Source organism: Thalia democratica, chromosome 6, assembly GCF_965202585.1.
Source record: "Thalia democratica chromosome 6, ktThaDemo2.hap1.1, whole genome shotgun sequence".
Lineage (NCBI taxonomy): Eukaryota > Metazoa > Chordata > Thaliacea > Salpida > Salpidae > Thalia > Thalia democratica.
Window position 1 is genome coordinate 19,205,064 of NC_139170.1, and position 25,865 is coordinate 19,230,928.

General features: G+C 26.4%; 2 protein-coding genes across 2 annotated transcripts; both read right to left on the reverse strand.

Moving 5' to 3' along the window:
- Window positions 1–1,465: 1,465 nt before the first annotated feature.
- On the reverse strand, window positions 1,466–21,151 carry LOC145839410 (uncharacterized). The gene is made up of 16 exons (XM_082946982.1): window positions 20,997–21,151; window positions 20,368–20,478; window positions 20,067–20,175; window positions 18,385–18,548; window positions 14,899–15,071; window positions 12,928–13,087; window positions 12,198–12,389; window positions 8,539–8,700; window positions 7,981–8,178; window positions 5,315–5,408; window positions 5,217–5,248; window positions 4,933–5,041; window positions 3,796–4,275; window positions 3,429–3,583; window positions 2,912–3,109; window positions 1,466–2,567 (listed from the first exon to the last, which is right to left on the reverse strand). The coding sequence occupies exons 1-16, from the start codon at window positions 21,090–21,092 to the stop codon at window positions 2,430–2,432; spliced, it is 2,571 nt and encodes an 856-aa protein (XP_082803108.1). The 5' UTR covers window positions 21,093–21,151; the 3' UTR covers window positions 1,466–2,429.
- Window positions 21,152–22,993: 1,842 nt separating this feature from the next.
- Window positions 22,994–24,321, reverse strand: LOC145839411 (uncharacterized). The gene has a single exon (XM_082946983.1). The coding sequence runs from the start codon at window positions 24,299–24,301 to the stop codon at window positions 23,213–23,215; it is 1,089 nt and encodes a 362-aa protein (XP_082803109.1). The 5' UTR covers window positions 24,302–24,321; the 3' UTR covers window positions 22,994–23,212.
- Between the last annotated feature and the right edge of the window lie 1,544 nt (window positions 24,322–25,865).

Here is a 25,865-nt window from a genome sequence, read left to right on the forward strand (position 1 = left end):
AGTCAAAAACCTTGCATCTAAATTGATAGAGCTAAAAAGATTCTTCAAAAAAAATTGTGGAAGTGTGTTAAAAATTAACACAGAGAAACGTACGTAAAATTTGAATAAAGTAAGTACTTTGAAAAACTGTTGTTGTTATATTTCGACGAGTTTGTTTTTGTTCGGATCTTTAAAAATCTAATATTAAAAAAAATAATTTATAGTTTTCTTGATCTAACCATTAGTGTTACTTAAAACTAAGCATTTTAAAGTTTTCAAGGGAAAAAAATTCATTTTGTATATAAAATACAAATTAATAACTTTAAATTAAAGTATGTCTAAAAACATTTGTTAGCCGGCAGCTTATTTAACATAAAATAAAACTAATTGTTTTGTATAAATTTACTTTTAAGAAGCATTGTTTTTAGACATTAAGTGTTGTATCCAATATTTATTTTAACACTTTATTACTAACAAAACAATGTTTCACTCCTATACTTGCACATAGTTGATCCTCAGTTGTTTTAAACAAATCTGAAAAATTTTTTGAACAAAATAAATGGAAGTAAAACTAAATTAAAAACTAATGGTTTAACAAAAAAGAAAAATTTTACAGATACAAAACTTGAGTAAAAATGTAATGCTTATGTTATGCTTTTAAGAATTTTGTTGATAATATAGACTAGAAAAAAAAAGTTATATACGTTAAAATAGTAAAACATGACTCACATTGAAGTTAGTTGCCAAAAAACAGAAATAGAATAATAAGCACAACATTTGCAATTGATAATGTTATAAACAGACTGTTGAAATTTAAAGATCAAAATTTCTAACTTAGATTTGTGACGTAACTATATTGTTGTTTAAATAATTGTACAATTTGAATTAATATATTTTAGCTACAAATTTAGAATTTTTTTTTTAAATTGCCTAATTGGATAAAGGTTTATGTAATCAAAATTTTAATTTGATTACATAAGATTACAAATTAAAAAAATTGATTACATAAACTTTTTAAACCATTAGTTTAATTTATTTTTACTTCCATTTATTTTGTTCAAAAAATCTTTTCAGATTTGTTTACAACAACTGAGGATCTCCTATATGCAAGTATAGGAGTGAAACATTGTTTTGTTAGTAATAAACTGTTAAATTAAATATTGGATAAAAATCTCCCTAAAGACATTTAAGTCGAGAACTTTAAATTGTTTAATTTAAAACAAGTTACAATATTAAGTGTTATATAGTAATTTTAATAATATCTAAATGAGTGTGAAGTTAATTAATTGTAATTAATAACAACAAAAAAAATCCTAAATTAAAAACAGCTGAGTGTTCTTGATTATATAAGTAAATTACGGAAAAATTTTAAATGTTTAAAATTAAAAAAATACACATTTCTATTTTAAAATAAAATTCTAACTTCAAGGGAAAATGTACTTTATTAAATTAAAAAATTTTTTTAAATGTGAAAAAGAATGGACGTGATAAATTAAAAATAATCAGATTGAATTTTAAGTTTTATTTTCATATTAAGTGCCTGTAAAAAAATGTAACAAACAATTAACTTTTCCTTTATTAATTCTTATTAAGATTATAAGTTTAAAAGTAATATTCCAAAAATTTAGTCAAACATAAAAGTTGTAGAAACTTAGGTTGTTTTATTTCGAGAAAAAAAAAATTAATTTAATTTTTATTTTAATAATATAATATGTTGCTTTATTCACAATGAGAAAGATCATTGCTTTTTTGTTGGCATAAATATAAAACTATTTCCTAAAAATATTACCAGAGTTAGTGGCACTAAAGGTCGCAACAAATGAATAAAGTACATAAAAGAATAAAAATTATTTTACAAGCATGTCAATCTTGCAAGCTCCTATTAATCAAAGTATTTACGTTGAAATCTAATACAATTTAGTTATACAAAGAAGTCTCGTAATCAAAAAAATTCTAACTCATTAATAACATTTATAAAAACTTCATATAACTTGATGTTTTAAGAACATTAACTTATCAAAAAAAGCTACGTTTTATAAATGGCAAGTGTACAGATGATTAAGAAGCTCAAATATATGGAATACCTTTTATAAATTACTTGAAATTTTAAACACCTTAAGCGAATATGAGGTTTAAAAAGACAACTTTTAACCTTAAATACTTGAACAATAAAATTACACGAAATTTTCACATGTGTAAAATGATGATCACCAAAAAAAATTTCAAGACCCCTTATTGAGGTAACAACTACAAGAAAATCAGAATTTAAAACAACTTTCATGTTAAGTTGCTAACTTTTCAACAAGTATCAATATAGGTACTTTAAGTCAATGTATAGTCAAATGTCAAGAGTTGAGATGACCATTACAAACGTCAACGCTTTAAAATGTTCTATAAACAAAGCAACTGCAAATTATTATATGAATTTTATCCGCATGCTGGCGTCATCATCACGACTGCTGTTTTGAAAGTTGTATTGCCAGCTGCAGTTCCCTCTCCTCTTGCATCCTGATCTTCTTTCGCCTTTCCTCTTCTTTTTTGCTCTCCTGCTGGGCCCACGCCAACTGCTCAGACTCCGTCATTATCGGCTGTTCAATTTTGATTTTATATAAACAACTTTCATCATGGACATAAGGTACTTAATCATCATGGACATAGGTACTTAATTAACTTTGAAATTATGTGAAGTGCGTTTTATGATTTGAAAAGTAAGCTTATATGTTAGTTTTTTTACTCCCTAAGAAAAAAAAGTTATTTTCGAATGCAAAAGCTTATTACTTTATCTTAAACGCATATTCTTAGATTTCAAAAGAAAATTAAGCAATGTTGACCGTGAGACAAGCTTAAGCTAACATAAACGTTTGATCACACTAATTAGATCATCTGATGATCGAAGTGGTATTACCAAATCTTCATACATTTTTCAATGAACCTTTTTTTCAATTTTTGTTTTTTTGGTAACAACAGGAGGGGGCTGATCGCTGTGGTCACCTCCCCAAGGTGGCGAGAAACTTTTTGCTGGCGGAGGTTGTGTGGAGTAAAAAGAACTTCCGAATCCCCCTCCAAAATCAGATGAGTTTGCTGCTGGAGGTGCGCTTCCCCAAGGATCAGCTCCAGTAGACGTTGCCGGCTGAATTTTTTAATTGTATAATTTTGTTGAAACTAAACTAAACTTTAATTTTTATTTGTAGAAAAAATCAATTTATTTTAGTTAAAAAGTAATAAATGGCACTTAAAATTAGGCTGTACTAGATCTAAACTTCGAATCATATTTTCGTATTATAACAGCTTTAAATAAGTTTTACGAAACATAATACTGCTAAGTAATTAAGTAAAAAAACAATTAATAAAACAAAATTCAACAAGTTCGGACTTATATAATGTTTGGTTACTACCGAGTAAAATACAATCTCCTTAAATGATTACGATAGTATATGTAAGAAACTAACAGGATCAGAAGAAGCAAAAGGATCACTTTTAAAGAAATCATCTTGTTGTGAGGATTGTTGACTGAACGGGTCATTTGCCATGTCATCATTGAATGGACTTTCCGCTGCTTTGCTTGTTGCGTTGGGAGGAGAAAAAGCGGACGTGAACGCAGATGCTGAGTTTTAATAACGAGATGAAATAATTATTTTTGTTCAATAAATAACTTTACCTACAAATACTTTAACAGACAGTTTAATTATATGATGCAATCTGAAACAAAACTAAATTACTTGAAAATGTTCATACAGTTTTCTAATATAGTTTTTGGCGTACTTAAATGTTTGTTGTAGTAATTTATAATTAGCTTGCGTCTTAAATAAAACTTACAAGAAGCAAACGGATCACTGCTTGCAAAAGGGTCGTCTATAGGGGAACTTTGTTTAGGAGCCGAAGGTTTTGAAGCAAACGGATCATCACTGACCACATCAGTTGCTATGGTACTTTCCCGCTGGTTACTTGCAAACGGATCCTGTGGAGATGAGTAGAAAGGATCTAGGGACTTTGTGTCTTGTGGAGCAGTTGCAGTTGATGAGAAAAAATCTGACTTTTCTTCTTTATCTTGGTTACTGGGGGCGAAGGGGTCATCGCTATGAGGTTTAGAATCGGCAAAGGGGTCTTCAGTGACATCGTTTTGCTGGTTGAAAGGATCAGAACTTGTGGTGTTGACCACCGCAAACGGGTCTTCGGTTTGTTGCGAGGCAAACGGGTCATCTTGTTGTGACGGCTGCTGCTTGAATGGGTCTTCCTCGATTCGGGAAGTTGAGGCAAATGGGTCTTCTTGTTGTGTGGTAAACATGGAGTTGGAAGCTGTTTGATGAAAATGTTTGAAATTTAATTTTCTCAGTTTTTTTTAAGGATTCATTTATAAAATGCTATTTTACTACAGACATGCTTATTGCTGGATATCTTAAAAAGCTGTACTTCTTTACAAATTATAGTAAACATTTAATAGTGTAATAACTATCTGATATAATGTGGTAGTAGCCGTTTTTATAAAATGCTCAAATTGATAACTATACTATTAATCGTTTTAGACCTGAGTTTCCAAAACTCGTTTTAATAATTGCCCCTTTACTATTTAACGACCCATTTACTTATTTGCTCCCTAACTAGATATTGACCAATCCTAGTTTAAATTGCCTAATTTTGGAAACCCTGTCTTATACCATTTTGGAGATAGTATGTGAAGAATTTAAAAGATAAGTACTTAAAAAACTCTATAAACATTTCTACTCTTATGAGAAAAAATCATACTTCCCAAACAGTTAAAAACTCCTGATTTTTTCTTTGAATACATTCAATTTTCCTAACCCTATTGCAGACTTTTCCTAAAATTCATAGCTAAATGACAATTGTATATGATTTTTTATCAATCTACTGACTAAAAAGATAAAAAACTAACAGACTGCTTTAAAATATTATTAATAGTAATTTTCAATCAGCTAAAAAACAAAATACACATACACGGGTTTTTTTCTTGCTGAAACATATTGTCTTCAGAAAAGTCATGTTTCAAATCTTCAATTTTTTCCTGCATTCCGCCCATGCTGAACACACTCTGACTTGCCATCATCTTAAATAACAACTTGTTAGTGTTTCAAACCACATTTGTTTTTACATGTGAATGTTTTACATAATTATCGACTAAAAACTTATGCCGTTTAAAGTAAACAAGTCCTTTTTAAATAAGATTAAACAAAAAGTGTATATATGTAATAGTATTACAAATTGGAACTAAGTTAACTAACCGCATCTCCACTTGTTTGTATTGAAGGGTGATCTGAATATTATTAAGCATTAGATTAAGTTATTAAAATAACTAAATTCATAAAATACAACAACAAACCTTTTTGAATTTGTTTAATTTCTTCTTGTACATTTTCAAGCTTAATTGAATTTGTCGCATTTTCGGACTTTATTTTTTCAATGCTTTCAGTGAGCTGTATGTATTGTATGTTAATTATTTTTAAATTGAAGTTTATATATATTACATTTTGTAATAAGCGTATATTAAAGTTATATTTAAAGCAGTGAACTCTGGGATACCAAACTCTAAATAAGGGTTTCCTAAAGTGGGCCATACGGCCTCCTTAGCGACTATTCCAGGAATTTAGGGGCCATAAGCTGCAAAGTGATCACAAGGAGCGTGACTTGTAAAGGGGCTACAGGGGGCCATAGTTTGAAATTTCATGGTTGCCACTGATCAAGCTGAGAAACATTTCCTGACTTTTTCCTGACCTTTTACAAAAATTTTCCTGACTTTTCTAAATCAAACTCTTAAATTAAACTTATTCTAAAATACATAATCTAACACTTGAAACTATATAAAGCTTTCAATCTAATTTTAATACAGGTTAAAAACAACAGTTTTTCGCTGAATTCTATCATCAAACTTCCAGTACATCACTTAAACCATCTGTGTATTATTGATGTTTGTAATAAACAGCTCTACCAGCAAAATACTTGTATTATTACCTTATAAACACAGCTTGTCTGAAAAAAGACACAATTTTTTAGCATTTCCTAGCATAAATGTATCTAGATAAACAAACGACACATAAGGAACTTTTATAATCAAAACCTTATTTAATAACGAACTTCACAACTAAAATCTTAAAACAATAACAAACTTTTACAGGTGAAACCTTAAAACAATAAAGAACACAATTTTTTAGAATTTCCTAGCATAAATGTATCTAAATAAACGAAACGACATATAAGGAACTTTTACAATTAAAACCTTAAGTCAATTAGGAACTTTCACAACTCAAACCTTAAAACAAAAACGAACTTTTACATTTAAAACATTAAAACAATTAAGAACTTAACCAAATACTGTTTTTTTAAATGTATGTACTAAAATTTATTTTCTCCGTTTTTTTATTAGCACTTCAACCTCTTCATGTAATGAAGATATGGTTTCCTTCATCTGAACTGCATTCCGCTTCATTTTCTTGGCAGTTAAATCATTTGCCTCATTTTATTTAAATTGTTCTCATCTGCTACCCCTACACTTGTTGAAAAGAATCTTTTCTCTAAATCAAGCCACAACTTGTGGGCTTTATTTCTTTTCTTTTAGCACTCATTTGTTTTTACTTTCATTTAAAAAATATGTCCTCTTATTATTTAGTATAAAATTTGTAACAAATAAGTATACTCTTATTTACTTTAAAAACTTAAGTTACTCTACAAAAATAAAAATAATAGGTAAACTTAATCTTGGCATATACCTCTCTTATAACTTATTTTAAAAATTTAAACAACTTTGAAAAAATTATAAAGAGGTAAAGTATACACATTAACTTGTTACATAAAATACTAAACTAACTGCTTAGTTATAAAGAACTCAATTATTTACTTAAACAAAAAACACTTTGATTCTAAAATTATGCTAGATAAACTTTTGTGTATATATCACAGTTTCACTATGTAAGTGTCCTTGCTACAGATCATCAATACAAAAAACCTAACAAAATCTGCTTGTTCAAGTAGGGTACTTGTTCAATATGTTAATACAAAATTTTTACAGTTTTGTAAAGAATATTTCACTTTTTTTTACAGATGAAGAAATTGGTAATAAAATTAAATACTTTTTTTAATTTCTAGGAAAATTTTGGAATTTTTTCTGACTTTAAAGGACTTTTAGTTAATTTTTACCATTTGAAGGCTTTGGAAAACAAAAAAAATTGTAAATTTAAACTGACAAAATCTGACTTTTTTTTTTTAAATCAAATTTCCTGACTTTTTTTCAAAACCCCCCATTTTTTCCTGACTTTTCCTGATTTCCTGACTTTTCCTGACCGAGTGGCAACCCTGCTAGATATTCTGAAGTTGACGGTGAAGAGCGAAAAAGGTCTTAGACGTATTTAACATCAATTTTTTGAGAGAGAGGGCCATAGCTTTTTTAGTTTCTTCAAAGGGGGCTTTATGAAAAAGTTTGAGAAACCCTGCTCTAAACTAATTGTGCAACCAACAGATTCATCTAAAAAATACTTACAATGTAGCTGTTAAGTACATAAACTAATAAACTTTATGGTAATATATTAATTTTAATTAATATTTCATTAAAAGTGTAGAAAAAAGTTTTTAATTTTGTTTAAAATATAAAAACTTGTTAAACATAGTTAAATAAGAATGAAATAGCACTATTAGAAACTTTATTTTAGTATTGTAACTTTGTTACAAGTCATATACATTAAATAATTATTAATTATGTTTAACAATTGATAAATAAAACTGTAAACTCATAACTAAAAAGATTTAATACTTCACTAATAAATTGTTGCAATTAATAACTTAAATATTAAGTATATTTTTTTAAAGAATTAACAACAAATAAATCAACTACTTTTGGATCAACTCATCTTGGATGCTATAAAAGATAATATTTTAGATGACAGGTAAAAGCACAGGAAAAAAAACAAATTTTTTTAATTACAAGTTTTTTAAAGCCTAAACTATATATAACTTTAGATTTGTTTAAAATTTACCAAGTATTTGTTAAAATCAAACCTGTGCTTTTTCTGACTTAGCGGCTTCGCTTTTGGTCATCATTTGTATTTCGTGTTCTTTTTGCATAGAAATTTCGTGTTGAAGTTTGTTCTTTTCTTCTTTCAACGTTGAAATTTCCTCTTTCAATTTTCCGAACTCTGCTTCCTGCTTCGAGTTGCTTTCCTGCTGCAGCTTGTACTGCTCTTTCATTTGCTCTATCTGCAATCATTTTAAAATTGAAAAACTAGATTAGAACGAATTGTGCGTTTAAAAATTTCTATATTTTTTTATCGCTAAAAAATTTAGTACTTTAATTTATCATATTAAAACGTAAAACAAAAATATCGTTTAACATGAGTATGTTATTTAAATTACTTTAAAAGCTATTGTTAAACTAAATGTTTACAAACAAAAAAGACACTTTTTTAAACACATTGTTATTATTTTAAACAAAATTTTATAAATAAATATATAAATAGTTATTGTTTTAGAACGAGTTGTAATAGATTAAAGACTTTTAAACAAAACAATTTGAATAAAAAAATTGAAATCAAATTCAGTCTTTTAAATTTCATTTACGTTTAAATTTTCCTTCTGAATTTTAGTGTTCATGTCATGTATTAATTCGTCGAGTTTTTTCTTGTTCACTTCAACTTCGTTCAACTTCAATTGCATTTCGTTCTTTTGCTTTTCCAAGCTTTCAATTTGAGCCGAGTCACGGTCAATTTTTTCTTGCAGTTCCTACAAAATAATAAAACAATTAGATTTAGTTTGCAGCAAATTTTTTTATTTATTTATACGTTATATACTTCTTTAAATTTATTAAGTATTACAATATGAAAGTAAAGAAGTATAGTTAATTGCTACCGTTCATAATTAGTTAATAAATCTTATGATTAAATCAAAAAGATAAGTTTTAGTTGCTTATTGTAAATAATATTCAACTACTTTTCATTTAAAATTTAATTTGCTTTAATAATTAACTATTACATTGTATTAAATAAACACTATCTTTGTTTCTAACCTAGTAAATTACTCAATTACTTATGAAACTTATAATTAAATGTTAAGTTATGCTAAATGCAGAGTTTAATTATTATTAATTAAGTTTAATAAAAAAGTTAAAATGCTAGCCTCAACTATGTTTGGTTTTTCGCACAAGCCTCCCATGGTACTAGTTAAAATCTAATCAACATTTTACAAATACTACTACGCTGTTCTATATATTTTAAAGTAAAACATCAACTATAGTAATGATGAAAATATAACTGCGTGTTATGCATTCAAATATAAACAAAAGCTTGTCTTTTTCATTAAGTTAAATGTAGACACAAGTTTAAAATATATTACTGCACCTTAGTCATATAAAGTGCTAGTGAACTTCTAACTTATTATAAGATTAAACAAGATTAATTAAATTTGTTTGTGTTTCAACTAAAAATTATTTATACTACCAAAGCTTTATGACTTACATTCATACATTAACAAGCAGATAACTTGAAGTTAAAACTTCATAAAAATTCTAAAAGTTTAATTAAATTTTTTTTATAATTATAAAAACACTTTCAATAAATTATATAGAAACTATAGACTAAATAAATAAATGTTAGATAACTGTTATAATAAATAAAACTTGTACTTACTTATCAATGTAAGTTCGATACTTATCTTAGAAAAATAATGAACATATCATTTCAATATTATGGTACACGTAAATAGTTTAAATAAACAAAATATTTGTTGAAAACTATTTTTTCTATCTTTTTTTGACATATTTTATATAATTGTCTAAAAATTTACAAACAACAACAACAATAAATACTCTGAACATTTTCGAAAAATAAAACTAATAAAGAATTTTTTTTTTCAAAACTTTTCTAATATATAGTTTTTGTCTATTAGAACTTTTCTGAAATCATTATATAATAAAAATTACTATTATCAACAAATTCAGCAAATCTAGTATAATTTGCAATTTAAGTTTAAGAGAGATTTAAAATTTATTGTCAAAGAATTATAAATTAACTGTTAAACATCCACTGTTATTTACCTAGTTTGTAATTTATTGTAAATGAAATTTTAATCGATAATAACCTATCTGAAACTTAAGTATCAAAATAAACTAGTACTTTTTTAATTTAATTGTAATAGAATTATTGAAAAACTAGATTTAAGTTTATATCCTTATATTAAAAATTATATGGAAATTAAAAAAAAGGGTATATATTTCTACTTTTTATCACACTATTTTAAATAAGAGAGTTTAACAAAACACTTCAAAACAAAAAACATTGAGGTTATAAAAATTCTAACACTCTTGAACTTCCTCAGAAATACAAATACAAAACAAACATAAATTTACATAAAAAATAAACAGAACAGTATTTACTGTCATAAGTTTCTTACATGTTTGTACAAATACAAACTCTTAACACACTTTTCATCGAGCAGAAAATTACACCAACTGACAACTCAACTGTCTTTCCAATATCAAACTGTGAAAAAAGGCAACGGAAAAGTTGCTCTCCGGTTTTTCATGCAAAAATGAGAGTCGCAGCTAATCAATACTTTGAACTGCGTTTTGTCAACCTTACACTATTGTATTTTATTTTCAGCAGAGTCATAAACTTATGTACAACTTTTAACGCTCACATACTTCGTTTCAAAGCCATTACCCGCTTAAAGTATTAATTTGCTGTTGCAAAAATTAACTACGACCAAAAGCTCGCTCATTCATAATTCATCCGAATCAATTATAAATAACTTCGTTCCAACCCATCGCAGTCATTCAGCAGATACTATGACGTCACTAAACCTCGTCTTTGAATCAATTTAGTCGTCGTAAATTTTTCAAACTAAAATTGGCTTGACAAAAGTGTGGAAAATCAAATTACATTTGTGACGTTCGAAGTTTGGCAAAAACAAACAAACGGTTTCAAATTTAACTTTTTTCTTCTTGTTGACAACTATTAATATACAAATCTCAAAAGTACTTTCGCACGTTTATATAGATAAATTAGTAATAAATACGTGAGATAACAATGGTTCGTCGTAGATTTTTTGTGCTAAAAATTAATACATTATAAAGTTAATTTTGTTTATTAGCAATATATCAATTTCCTCAGTTAATACTAGGCTAATTTAAATTTTCACTTAAATACAATTCTACATAAACAACAATCTTATAGTCTTTTAAAATGCTTCTAACTTTAATATGCCTAATAAAAAAAATAATTATGTCAAATTGTTTGAAAAATAAAAATTTGATATATCTCATTAATCAAAATATACTGTTTTGAAACAAAATTTCCACTTTAACTAGTCTAACGTGAAATACATTTAAGAAAAATTTATGTTCTGTTAGATACAACTTATTTTTTCAATACAAGTAAATAATATAAAATATTTTTTTTAAACTACGTAACACCTGCATTGCTTGTGCAATCATAAGAAATTAGTAAGTTAAAATAATACCTCAGTAATCTAATTTTGTCCATCAAGTTGTCAGAACAAAAGCTATTCGTCGCATAAGTATTCTATTTTTATAAATTAATGAAATTAGAAAATAAGTATACACATTTAATATTAAGTAAAAAAAAAACTTAAACAAACAATTTTAATATAGAACTTCAGTTGTGCATTTATAATTTAGGGTACGCCTACTGCACTAATGAAACTCTACAGTTACTAATATACAAATTAAACAAAATAAACTATGTTTTAACAAATAGTTTTCTTTAAAATCTACTGGTTTAAAAAGATTATAACAAAAACACTTTAACTAAAAAAAAAAATTAAATAGCAACTATATGTAAACTGGTTTTCACAATCTAAAGTATAGTTAACTTTTATATAATTAAAAAACATAACATTTTCGTTAATACAAAATACCACATTCCATTATGTTTACATTCATAAGATTAACAGACCTTATTTATTTATATTTTGTGGTTATAAAAACAATAAACAAATGTTATTTAAAACTATTTTAAAAGTACATTTTTCACATCAAATAAAAACAACTTTAAACAAATTTGTAGAAAATTTGAATTTTTTTAGTGAAATTCACCCGGTTAAATTATTTATAACTTTTTTTGACTTGAAAATCACATTTACACAACAATATCCGCTTGTTTCATCGATTGTGCACAACATTGACATTACTTATACATTTTTACTAACAACCAGGTGAAAGGTTAGTAAAAATAATTAATTACAAAAGTTAACAGTTTAATAACCTTTACAGTTTTAGTGGCCAGCTGCACGTATTCACTTTTCTTTTGAATATCTGACGTCATGTGTTCTTTCTCCCTCTTCAAATCGTCAATTTCCTTCTGCAAGCTCTCGAACTCCTTGTTGGTTTCCACGGAAACTCCGCTGAGAACGCTGCTTCCCGCATCTGATCCTGTTTCTATGCCGACCAGATCTCCCTGTTGATGAAAGTTTTTTAGTTTGTTTAAAACATTGTAACTTCGAGGAAGATGCCTACTTACACACGAAGTGAAGAAAACTGTTTTAAATTTTGAGCTTAATACTTTAGTTAAACAAATGTTAAACGATATTTTAATAATAAAAACAAACTAACAAAGTATTATTTAAAGACTCTAAAAAAATTTTAAGTTATAAAAACAATTAACATGCACATCAAACTAGAGTGTATAAACAACAGATGATATCAAGTATGCACTTTTAGAAAACTTCTTATAAAAGTATAGTTTGAAAACTAGCACACATTTTATAAGGAAAATGTATACAGTTGTTTGGTAGGATAAAAATAAAATTTTATGTATAACTCTTTTTTTACAGCCGAATGTTTTAAACAAACTTTGATATTAATTTAGCGCATTATATTCGAAAACTTGACTAAAATATGATGCGATATTGTAATGTTCTCTTATCCTAAACCAAAAAAAAATTTAACTTTAAAGTTCTTATAATGATAATAACTATAAATTTAAATTAGAATACCCCAAATCCATTATTGTTAGTTTCCGTTGTGACAATAGTGAAATCAGGGGACATTTGTTTTGGTATTTCTTCACCCTTGACAGTTTGGTAGATGAGGTGCATTGCCAGGACAAATTGATCATGTTTCAACCTTCCTTGTTGTAGTGGGTCGCATAACCCCCTGAAAAAATAAAAGTAATAAAAACAATTCAAACGTTTGTTTTCAGCTATTAAAACAAAAATTATTTTATTTATTTAATACTTTGAATTTTGTTTAAAAGTATTTCCATATGAATTTAAGTTTTTATTTTCGACGTTCAACTGCTCATCAAACAATTGACAAAGCAACAAAGCAAAACTCCATTTTAAAAAATATACATAAAAATATTTGTAATAATAAAAAAAAAAAATTATAAAAAAAAATAGTTGTTTTAGTATAGGAATATGTAACAAAAGATATGTATAAACAATTTATTTTTTTTATGTTAATATATTAAAATAAAATAAAATACTGTTGTTAATAATATAAACTAAAACTACTTCACCATAGTTATCCAATTTTTGCTTTATAACTTTGTAATTGATCTAACAAGCCATTGTATCGGCGTTACTTTAATTATTAATAAAACAAAGTTATGTAAAAAAATGTGATAGTTTTATTGTATCTCCTTTTCAGGGTGTATACCTACCTCTACTTTTTTTTTTTACTTTTAAACTGTGCAAAATATATAGCAAATTTTGGTACACCAGATAACTAAAAATTTATCTTGCAGGCTAATTTAAAAACAAACAGACTCTTTAAAACTTTAACAACAATATAAAATTGCATTTTAATGCTTATCTTTTACTCATGGAATTTATTAGTTGTATAAAAAAATCCAATAGTAATAAAGATTTTACACAACTTAAATGGATAATCGATAAACGTAGTTTGGAAGCTTAAGTTTAGTATAATGCATTTTTCTGAAATCAATAAAATAAAGAAATGAATGTTTGATAACCTCAAATAAAAAGGTAGAGCTTGAAAATTTTAATAATAGTAGATTATACTAAACAGCTTTTAAATACACTTTTTTTTATTTCATAACAAATTGAAATATTTTTCATCTAAAAAAAGTGATTATATTGAAATTAATGTTCCATTTAAATTAAAAGTAAAGTATACTTTACTTAAATCTACCTTTTAAAAAGTAAAAAAAAAAAACTATTATAAAATGTTAAAACCTTTGTTTTAGTTTAATTTTAATAAAAATTAAGTATAACAATAACTAATAAATAAAACTCAAATTATAAAAATAATAGATAACAATAAGATTATAACAAACAAGAACGACATTTTTTTAACACAATTATTTTCATCTTAAAAAGTGATAAGTGTTAATCTAAATACAGAACTGTAATTTAATATTTAGCAAAGTTTTATTATAAATTAACATTACATTTATATATATACATATATATATAAATAAAACCGTTTTAGGTTTTTTAAGTATCTTTAAATACTACCATTCAATTTAGAAGGTATCATTAAATTACTAAATAATTTTAACTGAGCAACATAGTTTTTTTAACGCTTATTTTCACCATTCTCTAGTAACTTATAAACATCAACATCCATTTAAGTTTTTTTTTTACAAAAAATTTTTTTTTGATAATTAGTTATAGCAAATCTAAAAAATTATACATTTAAAAATAGTTATATACTGCTGTTATTTTTTCTTAAGGTAAAGTAAAATCAAAATGTGTTATTTTTTCCTATAAATTATATACGTAATTCATTTTCAATTAGTTCCTAAACATTTCATAACACTGTAAAATTACCATCCGGATTATATTTAACTGAAGGATTTTAATTAATTTTATAAGAATATTCTATTTTGTTCGTACAATTAAGTTATGATTAAACAATTTGCACAGCTAGGTATTGATTGTATTTAAGTTTTATAGTTAGGCATTATAATAACAACTACCTTCGACTAACAACAAACTAACCATATTTCAGCGAGAATGTTCTGGTTAAGGTTGCTCTGCACGAATATTTCTCTAGCTGCAACGCCACTGATGTAGCCCATGGCGTCTTTCTTATCATGAAATATAACAGAGAATCTCGAATGGTCGGCTGGCGGAATGAAAATCTTTTGTTTCTGCGACACTGCGCTTGGTAACTGAAAATCAGTTTGATTTATATATAAGTCGTCAGTAATTGAAAGCTTGCGATATAAGTTTTAGTATGTTTTTAACTTTTTTATGCTATGCACACTACACTGCTGTATGAAATTTTATATATAATTAAGCTCTGTTTGATAGGTAAAATTTAAATACGAATGTAAAAACAATAACAAATAATTAATTATATAATTGTAAGAGTAACCTGCTGTAGTCACACTTGTGACTCAAGGTTCAATTTGCAAAGTTGCGCAGCAAGTTACTGTACTATATGTAAAAACTTTTAGTTGAATTTCTTAGACTTCTTAAAAAGCATTCAGTTTAAAACCTTGAAAACTTATTACAAACATCAAAGCACCGGTTTTTATAAAACAAAAGTAAAAAGCATTTTGTTGCTGTTGTTATAACAAAAGTTTATTTTCTTTTCAGTAATAAAAGTATGTGTTTTGCTTAGCTACTTCAATCTTTAAATACTAAATTCTAAAAATAAATCTAAAATCAACTTCTAAACAAATTGCCATAAATATCTAAATAACTAGAAGTATAACTTTTAAAAGTTTAAAACATATTAATTATAAGCCAATCAATAACAGTTGTCAGAAAAAGAACAAAACTCTAGCAACAAAGCTAAAGCATTTGTCAAAAATGAGGTAATGCCTCAACCAAGTTTATCAATCGAAATTTTGTACTGAAACATAATTTTGTATTACTGAAACACGTGTGAGTAATTATTACGTCACTAACGCTGCAAAACGTGGCTTGTCTAGTTTGATTGAAATATTTTAATATTCTTATAACTTTTTAAACATTGTATGTACGCTATTAAAAGCTTTAACTAGTCATTGGCACATATTTTTTCTAATAAGGAACTCGCAAACACATTTTATAAAATAGTGCGTACGAATAGTTATTAACTTTAAAATTATAAAATGATTAAATTTATAGCATAACTTTAAAATTAACTAATAAATAACTTGAAACAATATAGAAAACAATAGTATAGAAAACACATGTTAAAACATCATCACATAGCTCAGGTAAGTAATTACTGAAAAGCAAAGAACTGCCTACTCAAAAACCACATATACAAGTTGAATATTGCAAGGTTTAAGCTTAAGGCAGCAACACTTATTGTTTAACTTCATTTTAATACCAAACCAGGCACTCAAGCTAGCACATGTTTGAAATATAATACGTGTGAAAATGAGATAACACGTCTAATTATTAGATAATTTTTAATGTAAAAATTATGATTTTAAAAACTATATATAAGCTAAAAATTGACACAGGAAAGAAAAAAACAGAATTTTTACCTTACATACTTTTAAACTAAGTTATAGCTTTTTACGCTGAGACTTTTTGACACCATAAAATTAAGTTATAATACTTAAAAAGAAACAATATAAAAGAAATATTTTTATCACGATCGTACTTCTTTGAAATTTTAGTTTATCACCAAATTCGTATAGTTTTTTTGATTTTTTTTTTTTAATTTATGGTAAAAATTTAATAAAAAAATGTAATAAATATTTGAGACATTTTAAAAACTTATTCAATCAACATAATTTATCTTATTTCTAGACAGCAATAAAACGTGCAAAAAAAAAAAATACTATTTCACAATATTAAGTGTTACATCATTTGAAAATTAATTGATATTAATATAGTAAGTTTTTTTTTTCATAAAACCTATGTTTATGTTATAAAATATTTATCTTACTTAAGCATTACTATTAAACCTAAAACCTAATTATGTCAAAAATAATAATGTCCTTTCTAGCCAAAAATATTTTAAACTCATAGCTAATAGAAAAAATGAGAAAATACAATCATATGTTTTCCAAAAACAAATTAATTACAAAAAAGTTTTATTTGACACTAAAAGGTCAAACAATCAAGGTAAATGCCATTTAATTAACGGTAAAAATCAAGAGTTTTCGCGTCGGCAGGAAGACTTGTTGTAAAAAATGATCCAAGCAACAACATCGGATTAGCGGACAAATTTGACGACAACCGTTCAAGGAGGCGTATTGAGGGAAGAACGGAACGCTTTGTCTTCCCACCATGTCAGCTTTCTCGTGCTAACAAAAGCTTTTTTTACTGAAAGCCATCTAATGACGAAATCGCTTGCTTTTTACCTCGTCGACTTTCTTGAAACGTCTAAACTTATTGCAGTCTGCTTTTATACATCAAACGTACCAAATTTTCGAACGTTTATTGAAAAGTCTATTCAATACTATTAAAGCCGAAAGCTGTAAATTATACATTTTAGTATACATTTATACAATTTATAGTAAAGTAAATAATTAATCTATTGAGATTTACTATGGAATTTTAAACGCGCATTACAATCCTTTTTTTGTTTCGATGACAAGTGCTTAATTACAAACTTCCATGAGAGCGTTTCGTTTAAACAAATTGTAACAAATGCGAAACAATGTGCTAATTAACAACACGCGAGTTACGCTCAGGGGTCGGCAGGCGACCACCGCACACAAAGGCGGTATTTACGGCGGCGACCAGCCGATTTCCAAAAATAGCCGAAAGTGAGTCACAAGTGGCGGTTGCATGCTCTATCAAAGCTCAATCTGCCAACCATTTTCAGCTGAAAAATCTGATAAAAACCAACTTTCATGCTTTTTATTGCCGTTTTGTTTATGATCGGCTGCACGCACTGTTTGGCTCAGCTATCATAACAATAATGTGATGCGCTTTAACAGTCAGAAAGAAATTGCTGCGTAAAATCTAGACGTCGTCTTATGGAAAGTAAGTTATTAAGAACAAAGTTTTGTTTGAGTACACTGAAAAGCGAATACTGCAAAACATTGTTTGAATGTTTTGACATGTTTCTTTCGTTGTAAACATTGTAAGTAAAGCTTACAAATGCACAATATTCTTTTGAAGTACCAAATGCAAAATTGCAAAATAACAAATGACATTTAACATCACTTTAAAACTAATTACTTTATATTAGAGTTTTAAACCTTCATTTTAAAACAAGTTTTCTTATCAATTTAATAATTAAACTAATTCTAATGAAAATTTATTCAAAACCGATACTGAAGTACTAGTATGCATAAATATAACAGAATTTTAAATTAATTAAATGTTTTAAACTAAAACTTATTCAAAACTTAACAACCGTAAACAATCCATTTCAAATCTAGTAGTTGTAGTTTAGGCATCAATGTTTGTTTAAAATAGAAAATTACGTCTTGTTTGTTTTAATTTGCTAACAACAACTATAATATTAAGATTTTGTAACAAAACAACAACTTAAACCTTTTTTTTTACTTAAAACTAGTTACCAACCATGCTATTGCTGGCTTGATGAATTTGATGCAAGGGACTGCTTTTGTTTGACAAACTTGAAATATTTTCTTGACTACCCTTCGTCATCGGCAACATGACAGGTGACTGAATTGTGGGCGGCGTACTTCGGGCTTGTTGCATCGTAGGTAAAACTTGAACAGCTCCTGTTGTTTAATACTTCATTTAGTCATTTTTAGATATGCTAATCCATGGTTTTGTTAAACTTAAAACAAATAATTCTTTCATATACAAAACTAACCAAAAAGTGTTAAAATAAAATAAAACTTATTTGAATATTATATAGAAGCAACAGAGATATAAAAAATCTAATTATTTTGATTACACACAAGGAAACAATTTTTTTTAAGTGTTACTTATATTTAAATCTAAATGTTTACTTGTGTCTTATAAACTAAGCTTTCTTATAATAACAAGGTCAAACATAAAAAGCTTAGAAAGTTGCTGTTTCTAAGAATAATTTATTTTTACCATATAACACAAAAATTTATAAGTAAATTAATGACAGTTTTATTTTTTTAAATACACTTTATAACAGCCTTACACAAACTATAACAAGTAAAGCTAAATAAAAGAGGTAACAAATGTTCCTAATTATTTTAAACCTCAGAGCAAAAAAACATTGTATTCATTTTGAGTTGAAATAATTGTGGTAATCAAACTCTTTTTGTTTCTTTAATATAAAATTGTATTTACTTTTTTCATAAAAACTATTTCTATAATTACGGTTTGAAATAAAAATTTTAAAAATAACTAAATCTAAAACAAAGAAGAAAATAAATATGTAAAACATATTCTCCAATTTTTCAAGCACTTTAAGTAACTTCAACTTTTTTTATTCATTTATGCATAACTACTTACTAAGCATAACTCATTAAAACATAATTTTAAAATTTAATAACATCTTAATTAAGAGCATAGGGGGTGAATTACTTTTTTATTCTTATTACAATTTAATCTTATTTTATAGAGTTTTAACTTAGCTACAATATGCTTTTACAGATTTTAAAAAATCAAAACAGCTTTTGAGACATAGCAGGTCAAAGTCGGAAGCAACAATAGGTTCCTTATGGGAGGCGCAATCTAAAATCAAAAAAAGACTGTTTAACTAAAAATTGATCTTCTCCTACGTTTTTTGAGATAAATACCTCAAACTTTTAGGATATGTTCCTTCAAAACTTAGAAAATTTTGTCGGGAAGAATTCTAAAAAAATAATATTTAAAAAAAAAAAAAAAACAGTTTTTCTTTTGATTTTTTTATAAAGTTATTATTTTTCAACTTTTTTTTAATTCTTTCAGACAGAATTTTTTAAATATTTCAAGGAATGGTTTGAGGTATTTTTCTCCAAAAACGTAGGAAAAGATAGATTTTTAGTGAAATAGTCTTTTTTCGTCGTTTTAGTTTGTGCCTCCCATAAGGAGCCTATTGTTGCCTCCAACTTTGATCCTCTATATCTCAAAAACTGTTTTTCTTTTAAATCTGTAAAAAACATCTTGTAGCTTTGTTTAAACTCTATAATTAAAACAAAATTGTAAAAAAGTTAGAACCCCCTATGCCCTTAATTTAAGGAATTAAACGTGACAAAACTTATTACAAATTAATAAATTAAAAAAATGCAAAAATATTCAAAAAGTTATAGTATTATTATTTATCGTGAACAAACCAGGTAAAATAGAGGACTTTGGAGCTTGCTTGCTAGCAGGAATCAAACTAGGAGGAAGAACAGCTGGAGGTGGCACATTTTTGATTGCCAGGTAAACGAGATGCATGGCCTGTATATTTATTTGATTTCACTAACAAATGAGATTAATGATTTTTTAAACTATCAGCACTATACTAAAAAGAGTTTTTCTTCATTAGAGAAATATCAACACAAATAAAAACCTCAATTAAGTTTTGAATACAAATAAAATATTTGTAGGTTTTCTTAATTTACATCAATTTAAACAAAAAAAAGTTCTTACAATATGAAACTCTTCTCTATCCAGACAACCATCCTTATCAATGTCAGCAAGCTCCCAAACTTTCCCAAGCACTTCAATTGGCTGATTTGACTTAATCAATATAGGCTTTACCTGTTAAAATTAGAAGTTTACCTCAAATTTTATGAATTTATTTTTCTACCAAACTAAAGTAAACAACAATAAAAACTAGTCTATAAATTTAATATATACTATTCTACTAGCTTGTTACTTTTAACTTAAAAAAAATTATAAAAGTAATCATGCATTCATATTATATTTTATAAAAAAATACAGTTATTGCTAAGTATTTAATATAAATCATATAATTAACTTTTGAACGAAACTACAAAAGACAAGGAGATTAACATTATAAATTTCGAGATTTTAAACTTTTACTTGAATATTTAAGAGCTAAAAAACAACAAGTTTTTACATGTCTAAAGATTACAAAATACGAAATCGTCATGAACAAAAAGTCATAGATAATATTTTCGTTGCATTTATAAAATTAAAATAAAACTTTTATTAGAATGTGTTACTATTTATTATTTAACATTTGTTTATAATTTAAAATTATTAAAATCAGAACATTTATTTAACAAGTTTTGATAAAAGTGTATAAAAATTACTTGATCTCCTGGAACTTTTCCATTTTTTGGATTTAAAGTCTGAAAAATTGCATCATATTTAACTTTTTCTTGTTGCTGGATACCGTTAATTGACATTTTTTATTTATCACCAAGCTTTAAAACTATTTTACATTTATAAGTTGATTAATTGTTATTTATCTGCATAAAAATTTTAATTGTTTTTAAAATAAGAAAAAATCACAGCAGAATAACTTTTGAAAACAGTTAAGTAGCATAATTAATAGTTATTTAGATTTTTTTTATTATACTCATTTAGATTTAATTAAAAGTTTGAATTAAATACACTATCATGTAATAAAAAATAAGAGTATATTTATTAATACAAAAGCCAATTCAACATATACAAAAAGAAGTTCCAAAAAAAATCCCAAACTTAAACAATTTAACAAAAATCCATCATAGGGATAGTATTTCATTCTCCCTAAAATACAACTATATAATAGCAGTTCGAACTTCATTTAAAATACTGTAGATCTTATTATTCAATGTAAGACAAAGGAAGCTTGAGAATTTCAGGCAGATGACGGTTGAGTTTTTGCAGCATGGAAAAGTGCTGATGGTGAGACTCAAACGCCTTTTCTTCTTCTTCATCGCTTCCCCACTGAGCTGCTAGTTCCTGCTGCAAAAGCTTTGTTCCCACTGATTCTTGTGATGCTTCTTGGGACTCAATCAGTTCTTGTGTGGACGTTAATTCAGGTCTGACATTTTCTTTTGGATACTTTTTAGGAGCTTCTAAGCCAAGTTGTTTCATTGTAAGAATAGTTTCAATCTGCTCTTCTATAAAATCATTTCTTTGGGTCTTTTTTGTGATATCTTTATTTTTTTTTATGCATTCACTAACATTTATTCCACTGGATTCTTTTGACTGTGATAGAAGGCAAACTTTTTTAAGTGGTGGCTCATGAGACAAAGATTTTTGTTTAGACTTTTCATGGTCATGTTTTTGATCGGAGGAGATTGTCACTACAGATTTTGTAGATAATCCTTTATTTAAAGTATTGTTTTTAATTTTAGTTGAACTGTTTTCTATAAATGACTCTTTTTTGCTGAAGACATCACTGCTTGTTATTGGTGAAATTGATTCAACAGTAATTTTTTCTGAACTTTCAGCACTACTTGCATTGCTGTCTTCATCTAAATTTCTTTCACTGACAGTATCATTTACTTTCGCAGTTGAAAAGTTAAACTTAGTTTCATTTAAATATTCATTTAAACTTGAAACTTCTGTGTCTTGATAATTAAAAACAACTGAATCAAAATTAGAATCAATGAACTGGTCATCCATGTCTCATATTTTAATCTATGTAAATAAAAGTACACTTAAGAATTTATAAACGAATACAAAGCTAACTAAATTAATTGTTTTAGTTAAAACTATTTACAGCTAATATTCAAACAAAAACAAAACAAACACGTTTATATTAAACATAAAAATATAAAAATAAATCTTAGTTTTACTAAAAGTAACATAATATTTAAAATTAATAATTTCCAAAAGATATAGTTAAAAGTGATTAAACCAATAACATTAGATATACAGAAAATTTAATGCATTTATTATGATTCTTAAATCTATAAGTCCTTTTAGACATATACCAAAACTACTTTTTGGTACAACAAACATTAAAACATATATTTAATTTAAATAAATTTAGTAGTTGTTTAAATAGTAAATCATTTTAAATAATTGCATACAATAATTAGTATTTATTTTATATATAGAGATACAAACAAATAAATATTAAAAGCTCAAGAACTTATTAATAATAACTACTACAATTAAACATTTCAAAAATTAAGTCATTTTAAAAGTCATTTTGTGTTCTAATAAAAATTTTAGTTAAAACTTATACTCTCTTAAAAAAAAAAACCTAGTTTCAAAAACAAGTTTGATATTTTTATGACAAAAAAGGGAGCACTCATTCTCAATTTATTTTTGTTCTTCAATAATGTTCATGAACATAAACGTAGGTTTTTTTAAAATTATTTGCTCCTTTTTAAAAATATAAACTGATAAAAATATTTAATGTTATAAAACAATTTAGTACATTATTTTACAATTTACTTTTTTTATCTTTACTGCAATAGTATTAAAAAAGCAAGGTTATTTAATAAATATGGAATGTACTTACTATGATAGCAAATTGTAAATTGAGCTCACGTTTATTAAAACAATTTTGTAATCATAGATAAACTTATTTATTGTCTTTTTTATTTGTTTTGTTAATTTCATTTTGTTTAAAATCTCTTTGTATACTTGTTTTTTGTTTTAAAGCTTGAGGTTGAATGAGACATTTTTCAGGGTAGAAACCAATGTTTCCCGTTTTTTGACACTGCACTTCTACCCAGCCAGGTTGACCTATGTTCTCATTTAAAACTGTTACAATGCTTCCTCTACTAAGACCTATTTCTTTTGAAGAACTTGGTGTGTGCTCTTCTACTACTTTTCTTAACTTACCCATACTGGCAGCGAGTCTAATATCTTCAATAGAAACTGGTTTTGGTTCTTTGACCATTGATAAAACATACATAGGACCACCAATAACTACTGCTAAGAAAAGTAGTATTGGCCAAGGTTTATTGCTTTTACCTGGTTTTGTAGGAGAAGACCAGGCATCAGAAAGATCTGATTTTCTTCCTGTCAATAAATTAACCACTCTTCTCCATAAAAACCTAATAAGCTTTAAAAAGCTGCTGTCTACAAGTCTATGCCGGAGTCTAACGAAACTTTCTACCAAACTAAGTATGGCATTAAAAGTTCCTTGGGCAGCACTAAATGTAGATTCCATTACATACGAAAATGAATTGCATAACTGCACAATATTTTCAATCAACTCAAAAGTTGGCTCAGCTGAGCGTGATGCTTGTGTGATATAATCTGTGAAACTACTAAGGCTATTATTAGTTCCATACATAGGACTTGAGTAAGCATTGTTATATGAACGATTCCTACCAAACATTGAATTTCCATAATAACCATTGTTTCTATACATGTTTGAACCTCCATAACTTCTAAAGTTATTTCCAAAACTATTTCCATAACTTGCTCCAAAATATGGTGAGTTATTTGAATTAAATAATGATCTATAATTGTAATTATTGTTTGTTCCTGTATAGTTGGCATTGTTGTCAAATGAACTAACAAATGTATCCTGGTTACTTTGTGGTATATTGGTGTTTATAGGGTGTTGACTTGTGGGCACAGCTGAAGAAGAGTGGAGAACTGATAGATCTCTTTCCCATGGCTTTGGAGGAGAACTGTTATTTGGTTTATTACTTGACATTTCACTGTGAAATCAAGTTTATAAATTTATTTTCAATAAAATAAATTTCTAACAAATTGTTTTAAAGTTCAAACACAAATCACTCATTTTTTAAAATTTTGGAAGTTTTTTGATTAATTTCATTTAGCACATCGTCAGAATAAACTTGCTAAAAACTGATAAAAATATAGAATAAATTAAGTTATTTATAATGATTTTTAAATATCTATCTAAAAATAGTTACATCATAAAGATTTAATGTAAGAAATGGTTTTAAAGATTTAATTAGAATTAAGTTATACTTTACTAGTTTGAAGCTATTCATAAGATAAAAATGTTAAAATGAAGACATTTAAGACTAGCTTTTTTACTTGAAAATAAATTAAAAAGTAATTAAGAATGTTAAAAACACACTATTTATATAGATTTAAATTGTAGAAATCTTGTTTAGTATATAAACTACCTTATATATTTATAACGTACTTACTTGAGCACTTTATTAAACATAAACAGAATAAAAAAAATAGTATAACAAAATAATGCTTTTTATCGATTTCTTTTTCAAAATTTTAAGCACTTTAAGAATTATAATTAGTCATCTACCAAGTACAAGATTTGGACTCAGATTTGGCCGAATCCAGCTTTTTTGGACTTGGATTTGGCCAAATCCTTATTTCAAAATGAGATTTAAATTTGGACCCGACCAAATCCTATATTTCAAAATAAGACTTGGATTTGGATCCGGTACACCACTTTAAACTTTTTGAATTTTACTCAATTGTTTGTTAAAAGTTAAATGAAATGTAAAACTAGTTAATGATTTCACGCTTAAGTGGATAAAACAGTGCTTTTTCACACTTATGAAAACCTTCTCAACTTTGATTTATAGTTTTGCACACAGTATTAAAACTATAATAAATGATTTTTGTTAGACTCTCAAATAAAATTAAGTACATAAAAGAGGTGTTTAATCTCAGCTTTTTGGATAACCACTATTACTTATTCATCATAGGTTTAGTTTTTCATGTTTGCTTGTGAACCTATTTCTGTTCAAATTAAAATGGGATGAAGGTAGTCTTCCTCTTTTGATTTTAAAGACCCAGGATTGAATTTTAGATTAACAAAATAAAAATGGTAAGAACCATTAAAAAAATCAGTCACAGTCTTATACAAGCACTTTGAAGAGATCTTTTGTTTATTAAAAAAACAAACAATTTCAATTCTTATTCAAATGGAATTTTTTTTTTTAATGGTTCTTACTATTTTTATTTTATTTCTGTTCAAATAACATTTTGGTTTTTCTCCTACAAGAATATAAAAAATAAATATACTTGTAGGTAATTTATTTCATTTCATTTTAGTAAGGTTTCCCTCAGGTCACCTCAGTACAGTGAAATCTTATCTGCATAGCTCAGGCCTAACCAGGATATTTTTTCTAAACATCTCTATGAAGGTTATCTTGAAAATTTATGACATATACTTTATGGATAAATTTTTAAAGTTTTTAGTAGGGAGGTGTAGTTAACAAGGGTAGAAGGCATATATGCACGAAAGAACACTTTTGCACAAAGGGACACTTTTGCAT